At 42.5% G+C, this 18,163-nt stretch overlaps 1 protein-coding gene across 5 annotated transcripts; it reads left to right on the plus strand.

Annotated features, from left to right (window-relative positions):
• Window positions 1-1,684: 1,684 nt before the first annotated feature.
• LOC107827663 (protein SET DOMAIN GROUP 41) lies at window positions 1,685-17,608 on the plus strand. 5 transcript variants are annotated; one of them, XM_075233044.1, is made up of 4 exons: window positions 1,685-2,525; window positions 2,640-2,740; window positions 15,737-15,835; window positions 16,416-17,608. In XM_075233044.1, the coding sequence occupies exons 1-4, from the start codon at window positions 1,739-1,741 to the stop codon at window positions 17,415-17,417; spliced, it is 1,989 nt and encodes a 662-aa protein (XP_075089145.1). In that variant the 5' UTR covers window positions 1,685-1,738; the 3' UTR covers window positions 17,418-17,608. The 5 variants fall into 5 exon arrangements, 1 of the variants encoding a protein (XP_075089145.1); XR_012700154.1 differs by lacking the exons at window positions 1,685-2,525; window positions 2,640-2,740 and adding exons at window positions 4,513-13,387; window positions 13,748-13,899 and having other exon boundaries at window positions 16,416-16,567; XR_012700155.1 differs by lacking the exons at window positions 1,685-2,525; window positions 2,640-2,740 and adding an exon at window positions 4,513-13,899 and having other exon boundaries at window positions 16,475-16,516.
• The last annotated feature ends 555 nt before the right edge of the window (window positions 17,609-18,163 follow it).

Raw genomic sequence — 18,163 nt, forward strand, 5'->3', positions numbered from 1 at the left:
GTCGTGGTATGACTGATAGAAGTATCGCCATACAATCTTGAGGCCATGGGCCTCAAACATAGTGAACGACAATGAATAAGGATAGTGAGAATGGAAGAATGGATAGATACGGGAAGATACTTGGATGAAAGGTTGATCCCATGAGGCTCCCATTTATAGAAAGGAAGACAGCGTAACCGACGACGCCGTTATCGCCCTAGAAAGATGTAATGGCAGGCGCATTTAATGCGTTCTTGGGAGCTGAATCGGCGACAACATTATGGCTTTGAAGAATGAGAAACCGCAATGCTTTGAATGACCTGGAGAAGCGAAATAACGGGACGTTTTGATAATCACGAAGGCTTGTGTCATCAGTATGATGTCATCACGGGGAGTGCAAAGAGTCGGATGTCAAAATCGTTTCTTATCGCTCATCTCTAAGAAACGCGGGGACTATCTGTATACGGTGAAATCGGAGGGTCCAATTTCTCATCATCGATGCACCTTAGAAGACCATCTCGAAGTCTCGAGGATACAAGGTTATGGTCGAGTTTCCTCCCTCGAGGTTCACCGACGCTCGACCTTGGGATAACGTTGACCGCGACCATAGTAGAAACGGGGAGTTCCCAAGGCACGTGGCTAGGACTGACAGGACTACCCTAGCCCTTAATTAGGATATCTTCTAGCTGTCCCATCTCCGTTTCTTTATCATTAATGTATTTTGTACTATGTTGGGATTCCCCTCCTATATAAAGGGGATCCTTATCATTTTGTAGAGTTGTTGTTGCTTCAGTTGCTCCACATAAAATATAAACATTCTCTTTGCTCTCTAACATATTCTTTGATATTATTGCTCTCATTTATTGTCTTCATTATTGTTCTTCATTTATTGCTTGTCATTGGCCATAAAGAGCCTTCATTGATTTTGTTATAATTGTTAGTCTTACTTCATAGCTCCATGTTGATCTCCGGAATCGACCTCGAGGCCCCGAATCAGCAAGCTCGAGGCCTCGATTATTGACCCATCGGTTCGGTTATTCCCCGATCATTAACTCTCAGTTCATTTCCAAGTCTCACACACATGGCATCAACTGCTTAACAAACTAGCATAAAAATAGATCACGTATTTTTAGAGCCCCATAAACAAATTTAATTGTTATTACCATTTTTACGGTAAACAATATATAAGATAAAATTTGTTTATTACCTTTATATATTATGTTTTGAATCCCTTTGACATATATCAAAACTATAGCTTAGTGGTAAAAGATAGTCGGTTCAATTTTTACTAGCTACAATCTTTTTTGAACTCTTTTTTCTTTTGAAACTCCCTTATTAGAAATCCTGACTCCGATACTGATTATGGCTAACGAAGAAGGAAATGAGGATGTAGAGTCCTCTTAACACGTACGAAATGAATGACTGACGCTATTAATGTTTGTATCAAATCATATTAACTTATGGGGCGAAATTAAAACATGATTTTAGAAGGATAACTTCAAGTACTAATAACTAATTCTAAAATTGATATGCGTACTTACTTAATGAATTTATTAACATAAATATATTGTAGGAACAAAAGATAGTCGATTTGGCCGAACTCATATTTGAGCTTCTACCAACTTATTGTAGTAAAGTATTTTAAGATTATTTTTTCCCCTACAATCTTGGCTAGAAAATGTGTAATTTTTGTGATCTAGGAAATGCGCATTGCCTTGTAAGTCTCATTTTAAACCGCAAATAACACTTTGTGCTGAAAATGGAGATTCGAGCAAACGAAGAAATTCCTATAGGGCAAGACCTCACTCCTCCAATCCCACCCCTTTCTCTCTCCCTCCACCACTCAATTCTCCTTTCTCACTGCTCCTCTTGCTTTTCTCCTCTCCCGCCTTCTCCTTTTTACCCTACATATCCAAACCCAGATCACTTCGTTCGTTACTGTTCCCTTCAATGCTCTTCTCTCGACTCCCCTCTTCACTTCTCCTCTTCAGAATTTCACTTCTTTCACCTTTTCCCACAACCCCTTTACACCACCTCCCCTACTTCCACCGACCTCCGCCTCTCCCTCCGCCTCATCCACCGCTTCCAGGAAGCAAATGTGTCTTTCTCAAATTTGGAAAGAATTGGTGGGTTGATGACAAATTTCAAAAAATTAACTCTATTGGAAGAACAACAGTACTACAATGATGATGATGATGGACTTTCTGGAAGAATTCGTGACGGGGCAAAGGCTATGGCAGTTGCAAGAAGAATGCGAGATGGTTTGGATACTAATGTGGAGTTATCAGCTGCGGAGTATGCTGTTGAAGCTGCAGTGCTCTGCTTGGTGCTGACTAATTCAGTGGAAGTTCATGATAAGGATGGGAGAAGTATAGGAGTTGGTGTTTATGATTTAGCCTTTTCGTATGTCAATCATAGCTGTTCTCCAAATGCTTCTTACAGGTTTTGTACAGCTTTTGATTGTGGTGGAGAATTGGAGTTTAGAATATGTCCAGCACCTTCAGAGACTTGTGCTTCTGGTACCGAAAGTGGATCCATTATTAATGGTAATGTTCTACTGCATTTTCTTTACTAAAGTTTTGGTCTTTTTGAAGTTTTTTTTTGATTGAAACAATATGTGATTCTGTTTTTGCTTTGAATTTGTTGTTTGGTGATGTTAGGAAGTGAAGCATGTGGTCCGAGAATAGTCCTTCGAAGTATAAAGGCAATCCAGAAAAGTGAAGAGGTGTTGATTACATACACTGACTTGCTACAGCCTAAGGTACACTTGTTTCTCTATGTTTTGAATGATTTATATATTATAGGAAGGTTGTTACGTCAGTATCAATAAATGTTTGTGTTTAGTTTGATTCTCATAAGTGGAAAACTTTATATTTACACAATTTGACGGTTATTTTCTGGAACTGTCTTGCTAAGTGATTTGTCCAGATTAAGTTGGTGTGGATGAAGATTTGACTTTTATGGTTCGTAGTTAGAATTGGCATGCCGCATTTTTAAAAAAAAATTTATTTTTGTTACTCCGGTTATCAAGGTAAAGATCTCCCGCATGGTACTCCAGAAATTGATTCTCTTAGAACAGCAAAGAGCAATTATTAAGAATTTTTATATGGTCATTTTACTCCTTTTTTGATTTTAATGTTCACGTCATATGTTAGTAAAAGTGCATACATAACCTTTGGACTCCATGAAATTGTTAACTATAATGTTAAATGATTTATTGGTGGACATATTTTGATATTTGACCTAATTCGGTTGAAAATACTAGAATGATGGAAAATAGATGACTATAACCTCCTAAGTTGAGTGCCTTAGACCCAGAAGCATTCACACTATCTATCTCAAATGGCCAGAAATGGTTGAACAAATTGGAGAAGGTTGTTCTTAAATGGACTTGTGGAAAGGATGTGTGAAAGCCATAATGACACTTGCTTGAACATTGTATACGGTAAAATCGAAGGGTCCAATTCCTCGTCATTAAGGTGTTTTTGAGAAGTCATCTCGAGATCTCGAGGCTGCGAGGTTGCGGTCGAGTTCTCTCCCTCGATGTCCATTTACGCTCGACCCAACGACGATGCTGAGTCCCCAAGGTGAGCAGATAGCACTAGCAGAGCCTGGTGTCACGTCTAGCCATCCCATCTACGTACCTTTACAATTAATGCATTTTGTACTATGTTGGGATTCCCCTCCTATATAAAGGGGATCCTTGCCATTCTGTAATCTCTTGGCTGTTGCTCTAACTATTCTACACGAAATATACAAGAACTCTTTCTTTTCTCTCTAACATATTCTCCTAACACTATTGCTATTGCTTACTACTTTCCTACTTGTTCTTCATTTATTGTTTGTTATTGGCCATAAAGAGCCTCCTTTAATTATATCCTAACTGTTAGCCCCTTCCCGATTATCGCCGATAGCTCGAGCCCGAGCCCAGGCATCGACCTCGAGGCCCCTCATCGGTTAGTCCGAGGCCCGGACAGCTAACCCCTTGGTTTGATTATAACTCTATTTTAGCTCGCATTTCATCTTTTATCTTCACATATCTAGCTCAAACTGCTTTAACAACTAGCATAAAAATAGATCACGTATTTTTAAGTTCCATCAACAAATTTAATTGTTATTACCATTTTCACGGTAAACAGTTTGGCGCCCACCGTGGGGCTAAAAATAATAGTGATTATTTTCTTACTGGTTTCGTTACACAACGCAAGTTATCTTTCATACTTTTTCTTGTATAATATCTTCGATTTCAGGTCAAAATGTTTGGCTCAGTGACCAGAGTTGAGAACGACAACCTTGAAAACCACAGAGAAAACGGTGTGGCTATTCCAATTATTGGCGCGCCACCACAGAACCCCGACAACGGGCCTGGACCGATTCCAGCGTACACGGGTTCGCAAGACGCACAGCAGGTCGACGAAACCTCACACACCAACAAGAGCATACAATATGGCGACCAACAGGAAGCCCAAAAAACCCTAGCTCGGGAAGAACGGGAAGTTAGCCTTCATGTTATTTTTGAAATGTTGCAGGCACAATAATTGGCTATCGCTCAGCTGCAAAGCCACCCGAAGACTCCCAGCATGGTAGCACTGGGGACTGCTCCCCCAGCCGAACAGATACCTGAGAGATCGAGCAACAACGGATCGATAGCCGACCCTGCCATCGTGAAAATGCTCGAAGACCTGACCAAAAGGATCGAATCGGGCGAGAAAATGATAACAACCAACGATAAGAAGGTCGAGACCTACAACTCCAGGATCGACCAGATCCCGGGCGCACCCTCGGTCCGGAAGGGTGTGGATTCGAAGAAGTTCATACAAAGGCCGTTCCACGAAGAAGCGGCCCCGAAACCCATTCCAAAGAAGTTCAAAATGCCGGAACTCCCAAAGTACAACGGGACATCAGACCCCAATGAACACGTTACTGCCTACACTTGCGCGGTAAAGGGCAACGATATAAAGAACGATGAGATCGAGTCCGTATTGCTGAAAAAGTTTGGGGAAACGCTCTCGAAGGGGGCCATGATGTGGTATCACAACTTGGCTCCAAACTCCATAGATTCATTCACCATGCTAGCAGACTCCTTTGTAAAGGCACATGCCGGTGCCATCAAAGTAGCGATGAGGAAGTGCGACGTTTTCAAAATTAAGCAAAGAGAGAACGAGATGCTGCGGGAATTCATGTCCCGCTTTCAAATAGAACGGATGGAGCTACCGCCAGTCTCCGAAGGCTGGGTAGTGCGGGCTTTCACTCATGGTCTGAACGAACGAAGCTCGGTGGCTTCAAAACAATTGAAACAGAATTTGATTGAGTATCCAGCTGTGACCTGGTCGGACGTCCACAACCGGTACCAGTTAAAAATCAGGGCCGAGGATGACCAGTTGGGAGCCCCCTCGGGCTTAGTATACCCAAGCAGGCTCCTGGCAAAGGAACCAAAACCAATCAAAGAAAGATATCAGCCGTACATCGAAGATAGGAGGAATGCCCCGAGGCGCAACCTACCTCGCAACGATCGGAGAATGGATCGAGGACAGGATCCTCGAGGACTCATCAACAGAGCCAGATTCGATAGGAACGCAGGGCCAACGGGTGCATCTCATTTGTCGGAATACAATTTCAACGTCGATGTATCAGACATCGTGTTCGCCATCAGTAAAATCAGAGACGCCAAGTGGCCCAGGCCTATACAATTGGACCCCTCACAAAGGAATCACAACTTAGTGTGCGAGTTTCACAACACACATGGCCATAGGACCGAAACTTGCCACCAACTCCGAGAAGAGGTAGCCCAACTACTTAGCAAAGGGCATCTCCGGGAATTCCTTAGCGATCGAGCCAAAAATCAGTTCCGGGAAAGAGAGGCGACCAAGAAGAACGAGGCAAACGAGCCACAACACGTCATCCACATGATCATGGGAGGCGTTGATGCCCCGCAGGAACCCGTAATGAGAAGGACAAAAATATCCATCACCAGAGAAAAGCGAACCCGGGGGTATATACCTGAGGATGCCCTCACATTCAGCGAAGAGGATACCGAAACCTTGTCTCAACCTCACAATGACGCACTGGTAATCTCTTTCCTTGTAAATTCTTTTCAAATAAAACGTGTACTCGTGGATCCAGGTAGCTCGGCCAACATTATCAGGTCGAGGGTGGTAGAGCAGCTCAGACTGCTCGACCAAATCGTGCCCACCACTCGGGTCCTCAATGGATTCAACATGGCAAGTGAAACAACGAAAGGAGAAATCATCCTCCCGGTCACCGTGGCCGGCACGACCCAAAACGCCTAATTCCATGTCATTGAAGGAGACATGAGGTATAACGCCTTATTCAGACGGCCATGTATACACTGCATGAGAGCGGTACCATCCACTCTTCACCAAATGATGAAGTTCCCAACAAAGGACAGAATTAAAACCGTCTACTGGGAACAACATGCTGCGAGGGAAATGTTCGTGGTGCATGACGTGGCACCGGCGCTCGCACCTCCTCCCGCAAAAGGGACGAAAGGTAATCGAGCCGCACCCTCGATCAAACCCGATTAAACGAAATAAAGGACCGTACCGCGTCCTCATCTCGAGTGATTGGAACATATCGATTCTCAAAACATCGCCGACGCGTCTCATATCAAGCATGTATCTTTTTTTTGTAAAGAAAGAGGGCTACTTCACGAGCCGCTACTAATAATCGAAAAGGTTCACAGCGAGTTCAGTCTATAGTGACAAAGGGAATGACCATCTCCCTTTTCATTTCGTGTTTCAAACTAACCCTCATGCAGGCGCCCAATCGAATCGGTCAAAACGCTAACCCAGCTCGAAGACCTTAAGGTTTTAAAGCATCCGTTGCACTCTTTTCCTTCGACCAAGTTCTTATCTCGAAAAAGGGTTTTTACCGGCAAGGATTTTAACGAGGCAACATCTGCATGCTACCTAAGGGAAACTCAAGAAACACCCTGGAAGCCACCCGCTCGAAAAAACCAAGAAATGCCGAACGGGTTCCCTATAGGAAAGTAATGTACCAGGCCAAACAGTCAAACGAACCGTGTCCATATAGCCGGGCCCCCGACGACGTGTATCAAATAATCAAAGAACATCTTTTGTCAAGGCATCTCGTGCTCCAAAAGAGACTCGGCACCTTCGCAAGAATAATTCCTCCGCCGGAAACGTCCTGAATGCTCGGGGACTGGTGTCAACAATTCAACACTTAAATGTCCTCCGGGTCGGGACTCCGAAATCGTAAGCCCTCAGGTAAGGCAACACGGAAATCGCTAAACATCTCCAACGCCAAAAGCACCTCGAGTACTCGGGGACTGGCGTCAAAATCTCAAAAGAAAAGCACACGACCTCAGGGTCGGGATCTCCAAAATCGTAAGCCCTCGACGAGGCAATGTGAAACTTACAAATAACGGCTCCCGAGTCAGGAAACTCTCGACGACTCGGGGACTGCCGTCAAAATGCCACCTCCATTGACTCATCAAAACACGAGGCCATAAGACCCCGAGCGGGCAGACTCGGTCCCGTAAGACCTACATAAGGCAGCAACTATATCTGTAAGACCTCAACAGGCATGATAAGACCTCAACGACATGAATAACCTGTAAGACCTCAATGGCATGAAAATACTGTAAGACCTCAATGACATGAAAAAACTGTAAGACCTCAACGGCATGAAAAAGCTGTAAGACCTCAACGACATGAAAAAACTGTAAGACCTCAACGGCATGAAAAACCTGTAAGACTTCAACAGACATGAAAAACCTGTAAGACCTCGTCGTCATGAAAATTTTGTAAGACCTTACTACAGGCATAAAACTCGATCCCGAAGTTTAGGTTATATATCAAATTTGTAAGACCCTTAAAAAGGCATACCCTCGATATAGACGCCCAAACTATTATACTCGGGACCAAAAATGGCTTCGGCCAAACACAAATGACTACGGTCATACGGCTGTACCAACCGAATTAACGCGACTCGGGGACGCCCGACCGTCGCTACAAAATCATAGGCCATTACTTCGAATCTACTTCGAAAAGAACCGGTTAAACAGGCTACCCTCGACAGGCAAAAGTGCTTCGACCATGTCAGCTCCAAATCACAAGGCTTTTAGCTACTCAGCCTACGAGCCAAACCTCCCGAGGTGCTCGAACATCGCTGCAAACGACCTGAAATCGAGGTTCTTCCCGAACCGACGACGGGTCAGGCAAAATCATTTCAAAAAGTTCTTAACGAGAGGAAAACAAAGCCTACATATGCCTAAGGGCAAAGCGTAAGAGCCATTGTCGCCAGCCTAATGAGCCTCAGGGTCACACACACTAAACGGTCGCATCACTCAAAAGTGTAAGAGCCACTGTCGCCAGCTTAAATTTGAAAGCTTGAGGGTCAAAATGAGCTCAAGTCGTAACCCGATTCGGAGACCGGATCCAAAATAGCTAACTATCCATGCCTAAGGGCAAAGCGTAAGAGCCATTGTCGCCAGCTTAATGAGCCTCAGAGCCGGGCATATAAAAGGTCGCTTCGACCCAAGGCGTAAGGGCCATTGTCGCCAACCGAAAGAGCCCCGCGGCCACGTCACTACCCTGAGGATTCCTACCAACGCAACCAGCTCGCCCGACCAAGATCAGGGCAGAGAAAGATGCGAAAGGAGTAAAGCCGTAGGGTTTTCTTTCATACACATGCAAGAGATGCAACCTCCAGCTACAAACATGCTTTGGAAATGTTACGTACAGGTGACAAAATCTATGCCCTCCCCCTGGGGGCTATGGCCTGCCGGTCCCATCCTCACTTTCCTCGGCATCGGGCGAAAGCAATCGAGCATCACGCTCATCCGCTTTTGCTAGCGCCAGCTCCTCCGAGAGGGCGAAACCCCTATCAAGGGTCTCCTCGAGGGTCTTTCTTTAAGACTTGCAACGAGCATATTCTTCAATCCTCCCTTCGTGACCGAGGATCCTTTTCAGCTCGGCTTAAGCATCGGCAACATCCTTTGAATAGATCGTCATCTCCTGGTGAGCCTCAGTCCGGCTCATTGCAACTTCTGCCCGGGCATCAATGACCTCAGCCCCGACTTTTGAAAGCTTAGACTCGAGCTCTTCAAACATTTCTGTCCGAGCCAAAGCACTGTCGCGAGCTAGGCGAAGTTGGGCTTCAAAAGCAGGAACTTTGGCCAGAGCATTCATCCCCCCTAAAGCCTGAGCCTCCACCCGAGCTTTCAACTCATCACGCTCACACCTGGCCCGGCAAACTTCACCTCCAAGGCATTCCAGGGCCTCCATCTTTTTCTACAACTGAAATAAACTAAGTGTCAGCCCTAGGAGCCAGAAGGCGGAATGCACATTCATTCGGGATGGAAAACTACCCGCTCCTTCAGGTGGTTTTCGCAGTTTAAGTTCCGGCTCGCCTCACACTGCAAAATTTACCAGCTCGATCTCTTTTTCATCACAAAGGAGCCTTAGGGGTCTCTCCTCATCTAGGGCTTTCCATAGCCTGACTTCACATGAAGCAACTCGGACTCGAGCTTGTTGGGTGCCTGCAAAAGAAAACTCAGTAAGGAAAGAAAGGCGCAAAGCTCGAAAAACCTGTGCCGAAACTCACCGCAAGGTGAAGCCGCTGGGCTTCCTCGAAGGCCGAACGCACACCTACCAATCCAGTCCCTTCGGCCCTAAAAGAGACTGCTCCGGCCGAAGCACGGTCACTCGGCATATGCGGTCCCGGATCTCTAGTATCTCTCGAAATGCCGTCAACGGAAAAGGAAGGTGGTAGCAAGGAAGGAATAGCACAACACTCGCCATGATATTTCGCTTCCCACCTGCCCCGGGACAAAGCTCACCACTCGCGTTCCTCACAGGTCGAGTGGGTCGCCAATTCTCGAACCCAGTCCAGCAGATCATGAACGTCGCCCGGCACCATGAAACCGCTGTAGAGGAAGAGAAGAAGGCACAATTACGAAACCGGCTTTCGCCATTGACAGAACTGATAAAGCACGAGATGCACCACTTACGAGTATAGCTTCATTCCTCAGTAAATGGCATGAGCTCCTCGGGTATAATGTCAGCGGTCCACACCCGGACGAAGCGACTCATCCGTACCTGGTCTCCGTTTTCCTCGACAACAACGACGAAGGGCGTAGTCGATCGACACCGCAAAGTCAGCAGACCTCGATGGTCCCGAAGACCGGAGGCGGAGCTCTCCCCTCCCTGTCGGACAGACCCCGACATAGCCGCCGTGGCGGTCACAAAATTAGAGAACTAAAAAAGCGGGGATATGTGCAGACGCGTTAGTGCTGGAGTGCCGAAGGGCTGGCGCATAAAGAGAAAGACAGTTGCTTAAAATGGGGTAATCCCCGAAAAGGCAGAAACAACCCTATTTATGCGTGGAAAAAACGGCGACGATTCGCCCGCCTCAAAGCCGGTTAGGAACACTAGCCGAGAAACCCTCTCCAGTCTCGAGGTGGTACCCGACCTTGAGGACCTCCATCAGAACGAGGTCAGGCTCCAAGAAGCCAATAGCACCGTCACCAGTCCCGAGGTGGTACCCGACCTCGAGGACCTCCGTCAAGACAGGGCTAGGCTCTAGAGAGCCGATGACGCCTTCGCCAAAGGAGATACTCGGCTTCGGGGAATTTTTGTCAAAAGGGAATCAGGCTTCAAGGAAATAAGCATTTGAACTCCACCCGTATGGGCTTGGCCTCGGGTACCATCTAAGATCGGACAAACCCTCTTTCAAAATCTATCTACAACACCATAAGGCTATTCACACTAAGCCCAGAGCGCGTTTTCAGGTGGTCCGAATTTGAACGAATCTCCGCTTAGGGACTGCCTTCAAGAGATCAAAGGCAGCCCCCGAGCAAATTTTTCTTCTCAAAGGTTACCACGGAGTTTAACTAGTAAGTCATGATTCCAAGGCTCGAAACATTATTCTCATTTTACTCGAAGTTAAGGTTCCGGCGATCCGAGTCTATTGACCTTATTCAGGTTCGATCCAAGGGATCACAAGTGATCCCGCGCGAAGCCGTTGTTATCAACCAAAGGTCGGAAGGTATACTCGCACCCGGGTTCGGTATTAGCAACAACAGACAGAGTCATGCATTCGGGGTCTCCACAAACATAAAAGAATGTAGCAAACATCGAAGACAAATCAAGAAAAAATCTTTGTATTCACGAAATATTCCATTGCAAAATCCCGCAAGGGGTCCTTACATATGATTACAAAAGCCCACGAGGGGTCCTTACACGGGAACAAAGAAGCAGAAGAGTGTACATACAATAAAAGCCTAAGAACTTAGCCTATTCTCAAAGGTGCGTTCTCAATAGCAACATTTTCGATATCATCTCCTCAAGCACGCGTCCTCAAAGACAATATCTTCCAAGCACAATCCCCTCGGGAGTCTTATCTCGATTCCCCAGAATGGTATCTTCAAAAGGAGAGACGACGAAGGGGAAAGCGATGGAGAAGAGCAAAGTGACGCGAAAAAGGCAGGAAGGAATGAAGAAGTGGCTGGGTGAAAAATCCGGCAGATTTCGCCAGGCTATTGCTGTAAAGCCACTTCTTGAGACGTTGCCCCGACATGGGGGGCGACAGTTAGTAGACAGTGCCGCCACACCCCAAGGAATCCAAAATGGGTGTAATGCGTCAAGCCGGGAGAGGAGGGTGAGCAGCGGTGTATAATCCAAATATTTCCTCGGGTCGGAGGAAATCGGTCCTTTGCTTCATCGTCCCGAGCCGACGGAGATGACAACAACAACAACATGAAAACATCGTAATCTCACTTGACCAGAGAAGGTCCGGAAGATAGGCCGTTGCATGCCCGATATCGCCATAAGATCTTGAGGTCATGGCCCCAAACATGGTGAACGACAAAGAATAAAGATAAAGGAGGAATGGATAGGTATGGAAAGATACTTGGTAAAAAGTTGATCCCAGGAGACCCCCATTTATAGAAAAAGGGGTAACGTAACCGACGGCGCTATTATCGCCCTCGAAAAACGTAACGACAGGCGCATTCAATGCGTCCATGGGAGCTGAATCGACGACGGCATTATGGCTCTGAAGAACGAGAAACTGCAACGCGTTGAACGGTCCTAGAAAAGTGAGAGGACGAAACGTTTTGATAATCATGGAAGCTTGCGTCATCAGCACGACGTCATTGCGGGAAGCCCACAGAGTGGGATGTTAAAATCGTTTCTTGTCGCTTCTCTCTAAGAAACGCGGGGACTATCTGTATACGGTGAAATTGGAGGGTCCAATTCCTCGTCATTAAGGTGTTTTCGGGAAGTCATCTCGAGATCTCTAGGCTGCGAGGTTGCGGTCGAGTTCTCTCCCGCGATGTCCATTTACGCTCGACCCAACGACGAACGACGATGCTGAGTCCCCAAGGTGAGCAGATAGCACTAGCAGAGCCTGGTGTCACGTCTAGCCATCCCATCTACGTACCTTTACAATTAATGCATTTTGTACTATGTTGGGATTCCCCTCCTATATAAAGGGGATCCTTGCCATTCTATAATCTCTCGGCCGTTGCTTCAACTATTCTACATGAAATATACAAGAACTCTTTCTTTTCTCTCTAACATATTCTCCCGACACTATTGCTATTGCTTATTACTTTCATACTTGTTCTTCATTTATTGCTTGTTATTGGCCATAAAGAGTCTCCTTTTTATATCCTAACTGCTAGCCCCTTCCCGATTATCCCCGATAGCTCGAGCCCGAGCCCAGGCATCGACCTTGAGGCCCCTCATCGGTTAGTCCGAGGCCCGGACAGCTAACCCCTTGGTTTGATTATAACTCTATTTTAGCCTGCATTTCATCTTTATTTTCACATATCTAACACAAACTGCTTTAACAACTAGCATAAAAATAGATCACGTATTTTTAGAGTCCCATCAACAAATTTAATTGTTATTACCATTTTCACGGTAAACAAACATATCCATATAAGTTTGCTTGAGGTGATCATCAACAATGTATTGTGTCTCAATGGCATCATGTTTATAACACGTTATTAAATTACATATATGGGGATAATATTAGCCAAATGTTATAGGTTGCATCTTGAAGCTCCTCTTTAGGTGCAGTCTCTTTAATATTACCTCCTCATTTCTCCCATCTCCCTTTTTTTCTTGCCCTATTTTATCATTTTATTTGTTGTTTGGCTGCTGATATGGTGACTCGGGTTTCTGATGCAAAGATTCATTGATTGTGGTTTTTATTATTTTTAAAACGATCCATCTGGTGCAGGGCTTAGTAAAGCTATTTAGGTCCTTTATGTCCTTGGAAATTCTATGGAGGGGTGATGTCGACTCTTCTAAATTTATATGCCTTGTGGTCAGGCTCCCTGATGATCCATAAGCTGAGAAACAATTTCAGAATCAGTCTGCTATTTTGATAAGCAACTTCCCAGAAGGTCTTGAAGGTAGATATTCTTTGACCTCCTAGAAACCATAGACAAGTACACCTTATAGTGTGACTTATTTTCTATTATCCTATTAATACAAACCTTTCAGCAATTTTCCTTCTAACAGGAGAGTCGTGTTGTTTATTAAAAAAATCATGGAGTAAAAATTATCAGCTTTTTAGTTTGTCAAAATTAACGTTTTCATGAAGCCCTTAAAGCAGAGCTCTACTTCACAATGGCACTACTCTCTAATACAGGTTTTTGCTTTATCATATGCACACTATTCTACTTACATTGATTCTTTTGCGCTAGCTCTACTTGCCATCTTTTCTATTTCTCTGGATTTTATATTGCTTAAAAGTAATGTCGTCTTCTTAGGTGATGTTTAGATGAACACCACATCCACGATAGAGAAGTCAAAGACTATCCTACTGGCAAATGACAACGACCTAGATAGGACCCTCAAAGTTGCTTCATTCAGGCATTGATGGCCAACATACTTGGCTACTCTTCTTATTTCTATCCACGTGGTACACATCCTCTGATTGTGTTTACGACAATAATCATTAAATTTTCGAGTTTTAGTCTTTGACATCTTTTTGATCGATACTCGTGTTGTTCATTGAATGATGTCACATCAATAGCTGATATTGCTACAGCAGTTCCCTTCAGATTGGTTGTCTTTAACTTCTTTACAAGAACAAATGCAATGTTATTGGTGACAATAATTATACATTATAGGTAATATCATGCAATGATGACCTCCAAGAAGTACACTATCTATGTGTATCTGAAGTTTCAGGTTGATATGCTTCCACCTATGTGTAGATATCTAATCCTTTCATCCAACTTTGGAAGAATGGAGAGACGTGAGGAGCAGTTTGACTTGTTTTCTGTGCTCTTGGATAATGGAACTACCTTGCTCCTTAAACATCACCTTTTGAGAAGGACAATTTGAAATTGTCAATTTCTATGAGGACTTCAATCCCTTCTTAGACTGCTTTAGGCGTATAGAGTTAGCAAATGTTTTAACATTTTTCAAGACTGAGGATGCAGAAAGAGAGGAGTCTAGGAAGGCACATCTCTATGAGTTCTCCCGTTGGTTCTTTTCTTTGTCTTATGTAACCTTTGAGTACGTAAAGGAGAGTTGGGATTGAAGGCAGTACCCTTTTCTGAACGTAGGAATATTTGTTTCAATATTCTTTTCCTGCCCCATAACGTTCTGTCAGAGCAATGATGAGCACTACATATGCTCAAGATACTTCTCTGACGATAGCATCAAGTTCATTACACTTCATTACCTACCTTCTGGCATCAGTGTCACCATGTTACCAAGTAATTCCAGGGAATGAAGAACTTCAGTACTGTGAAGATATTAGAGAACTTGTCACTTGTGTTCACTGAATATGATAAGCTCAAGGCCTGATTTCTCTTTTTTACTTGTTTCCTCGGAATACTTTCAAGAATATCAGCTATTTACGTACACATCAAACCTCATTAACAGTAACGGATAAAATATTTTGGAGAATCTTAATCAGATGTCTATATTTTAGGGTCCCTAACATCTTGATTGTATATTACTCCTTCTGTCCCTAGAAGATTTACCAACTTTCAGATGATGTTCACTTACCTAAACTAGGAACCTTTTCCACCTTTATTCAGTATATTTGAATATTATACTACTTCAAAACAGATAAATTGACCACTTTTATCCATATAAAATCTTAAAGTTGAGGTAATCTATTGTAGATTTACTTTTGAGCCCAATTTTCTTTTAGAATACATTATAGCTATTTATTTTTTAATCAAGTAAAGTATAATTTTTTTAATAAAAGGAAAGCTCCTGTATATACTTGAATACATTATAGCTTATAAAAAAATACGTTATAAGTCAATTTCAGTGTTAATCTCTATGCCGGTTAAAATAGACAATCAATTGGGGTAGTTTCAGTAATTGATTAATGTGTTGCTGTTTCTTATCACATGTTCCTTGATGGAGAACCTTTGAAATCACGTTTAACTGAAAGTTTTCTCTTGTTATTTTTATACTTCCCAGTTTAGGTAAGTTTTCCTGTGACAGAATGAAATGCTGGTTTCAGTGCTTGTTAGGATTTGGATAATACCAATGCGATGTTGTTAATTGGATTTATTTATGTTCTTACTGATTGTTTACATTTTTCTCAATTGTAGAATCCAGTATATTGTAATGATGACAGTTACTAAGTTCCTGAGAGTTCTTTTCTATGTCCTACGTAAAATTTGTCAACTATCAAAAAGAAAAAAAAAGGAAAAATAATATTACTCCATAATCAGTTCAAGTTCATCTGAAATCAAATAGTTTTCTCAAGTGATTTTAATTTCTTCCAGGTGATGAGGCAATCAGAGTTGTGGTCAAAGTACAGGTTCAGTTGCTGCTGTAAACGATGTAAAGCAATGGCTACATCTTATATAGATCACTGTCTGCAGGTAAGAGCATATGGGTTGAGAACATTGGTTAGAGGGGTGTGCAGAAGTATGTACAGATGAGAGGTGACTTTAAATGTTGTTTCAGAGAAATTAATGTGTTAAATCTTGGTAAAGCAGAAGTCGAAAGAAATAACAGTTAGTATAACCTTATAAAAGCAAGCAATTTATAGACTTCAGCTCTAAAGTTGGGGGAGGTTAGTAAATTTCCCAATATATGCTGAGACATGAACATACATCTAGGACTAGACCAAGAAACTGTCAAGATGTTTATATTAGCAAAGATCTCATTATCACCAAAAGCAATAAGAAAATTAAAACAGTCCAAAAACTTCCTGTCTGGTGCTTTAAGATTCTGCTAAGACATCTAGTTTATATATTCTCTTGTACTTTTCCATCATATTGTTCATATTTTATTTTTTGGTTTTTTGGGAGTTTTTGTGTTCTTGTATGCCGAGTACTGCCTTGAACTGATCAAGCCAAGTTGAAGATCGTTGCCCCTTCTTGTTTTTCTCCTAAGAATTTTGGCGTATCTAAGCCTTTATATCAAGCACTAACATCTCTTGCGAATTTTGTTATGTAGGAAATCTTAATTTTAAATCTCGACTGTTCAAATATGGCTTCTGGTGACCATTTTTATAGGGATCGTTTAATGGAGAAGCTTGCGGATTGCTTGGATGATGCTATAAGTGACTTTCTGTCATTTAGTAACCCCAAGTGTTGCTGTGAGAAGCTCGAGATCCTGCTTACTCAAGATCACGTCGACGTAGTTCTGACACCAAATGGAGAAAATTTACATCGACTCTTCAGATTGCATCCTCTTCACCATGTCTCTTTGCAGGCCTACATGACACTGGCTTCTGCATATAAAGTCTATGAAAGTGACCTGCTGGCCCTAGATCCTGAATGCGATAAACATCAAAACGATGCTTTTCGTATGAGCAGAAAGAGCGCAGCATATTCCTTGTTGCTCGCAGGTGCAACCCACCATCTATTTGAATCTGAATCTTCTCTCGTGGTGCCTTTGTCAAATTTTTGGACGACTGCTGGTGAGACCTTACTAAGTCTTGTCAAAAGCTCTATATGGAACTCATTTCCAAAGGGGAGGCACATTGAAGAAATTTCATTTTGGTCATGTCAAATTTGTGGCAAATGCACACTGCTTGATAGGATTAGGGTTACTTTTACAAATATTCATGACCGAAATGCAGAATTTGCTGAGGTAACTAGCCAATTTCTGAACTGTGTTACCAATATAACACCAAAAATCTGGGGTTTTATCATTGCGGAAGGTGGTGGTTACTTGAAAGAAGTTGTCGATCCCATTAATTTAAGATGGCTCGAGAGTAGGACGCCATCTGTTACTCATTTTGCAACTCATGCTACAAGTGGTAATGCAAAGGAAACAGATTCCGGATTTGCAGCAGTACAATGTCACAGAGAGATGAAGGTAAATCTATTCCAGCTTAGTATTCACTGCTTACTCTATGGAGCATTTTTGTCGACTATATGTTTTGGTCCTCGTTCGCCACTGATGTCTAAAGTCGAAAATCTTCTAAGTGACGAGGGTATTCTGAATAGTTAAGCCATTGGTTATTGTTTGTAGTAGTCTTTAAGTTGTTGAGCTGCATGATAATACACTGAAATCTAAAGCTATTTTCTGGCCAGTCCATACTAACTTTAGCTTTGCTTGGTACTTTTTCCACATTTTGAGTGTACATACAATGATCCAACTCAGTTTTGGCCGTTGATTTAAGATCCTAGGAGTTTATTGTCTTGTTGTTTCTCAAACCTTAAAGGTTAAGGGTGTTATGTGAAATTTACTCTTTAATTAAGGGTCTGTTTGGAAAGTCGCCAGGTAATTGGAATTGGTGTAATTACTAGGGTAGTAATTACACAACCTAGTAATTACGACATGTTTGTTTGTCACAGTGTAATTGCAAGTTTATTGTTTGGTTGCACAAATGTAATTACACAGTTAGATTAAGTTTTAAATGAAGTAATTATCAAAACATAAAAGTTAATATAATAAATATATGCCTATAAATTTTTGTATAAATTATATTATATTTGGTATTTAAGATGTATATTTTTATGTGAATATAAATTAATTAGTAATCATATATTTATAACTAATATTGTAAAAATAATTTATATATATTTTCCAAATTAATAATATTTAGTGTAGATACTTACAAAAACTAAAAACATACGTTTTGTAAGAACATCATGGAATTCATGTTTGATAAAATAAATTAATATTTATAAATATAATATTATAACATTATTCAAATATTTGACAAAACTAATCTATCAATTCTAACAAAAAAA

This window comes from Nicotiana tabacum, chromosome 16 (assembly GCF_000715075.1).
Source record: "Nicotiana tabacum cultivar K326 chromosome 16, ASM71507v2, whole genome shotgun sequence".
Taxonomy (NCBI): domain Eukaryota; kingdom Viridiplantae; phylum Streptophyta; class Magnoliopsida; order Solanales; family Solanaceae; genus Nicotiana; species Nicotiana tabacum.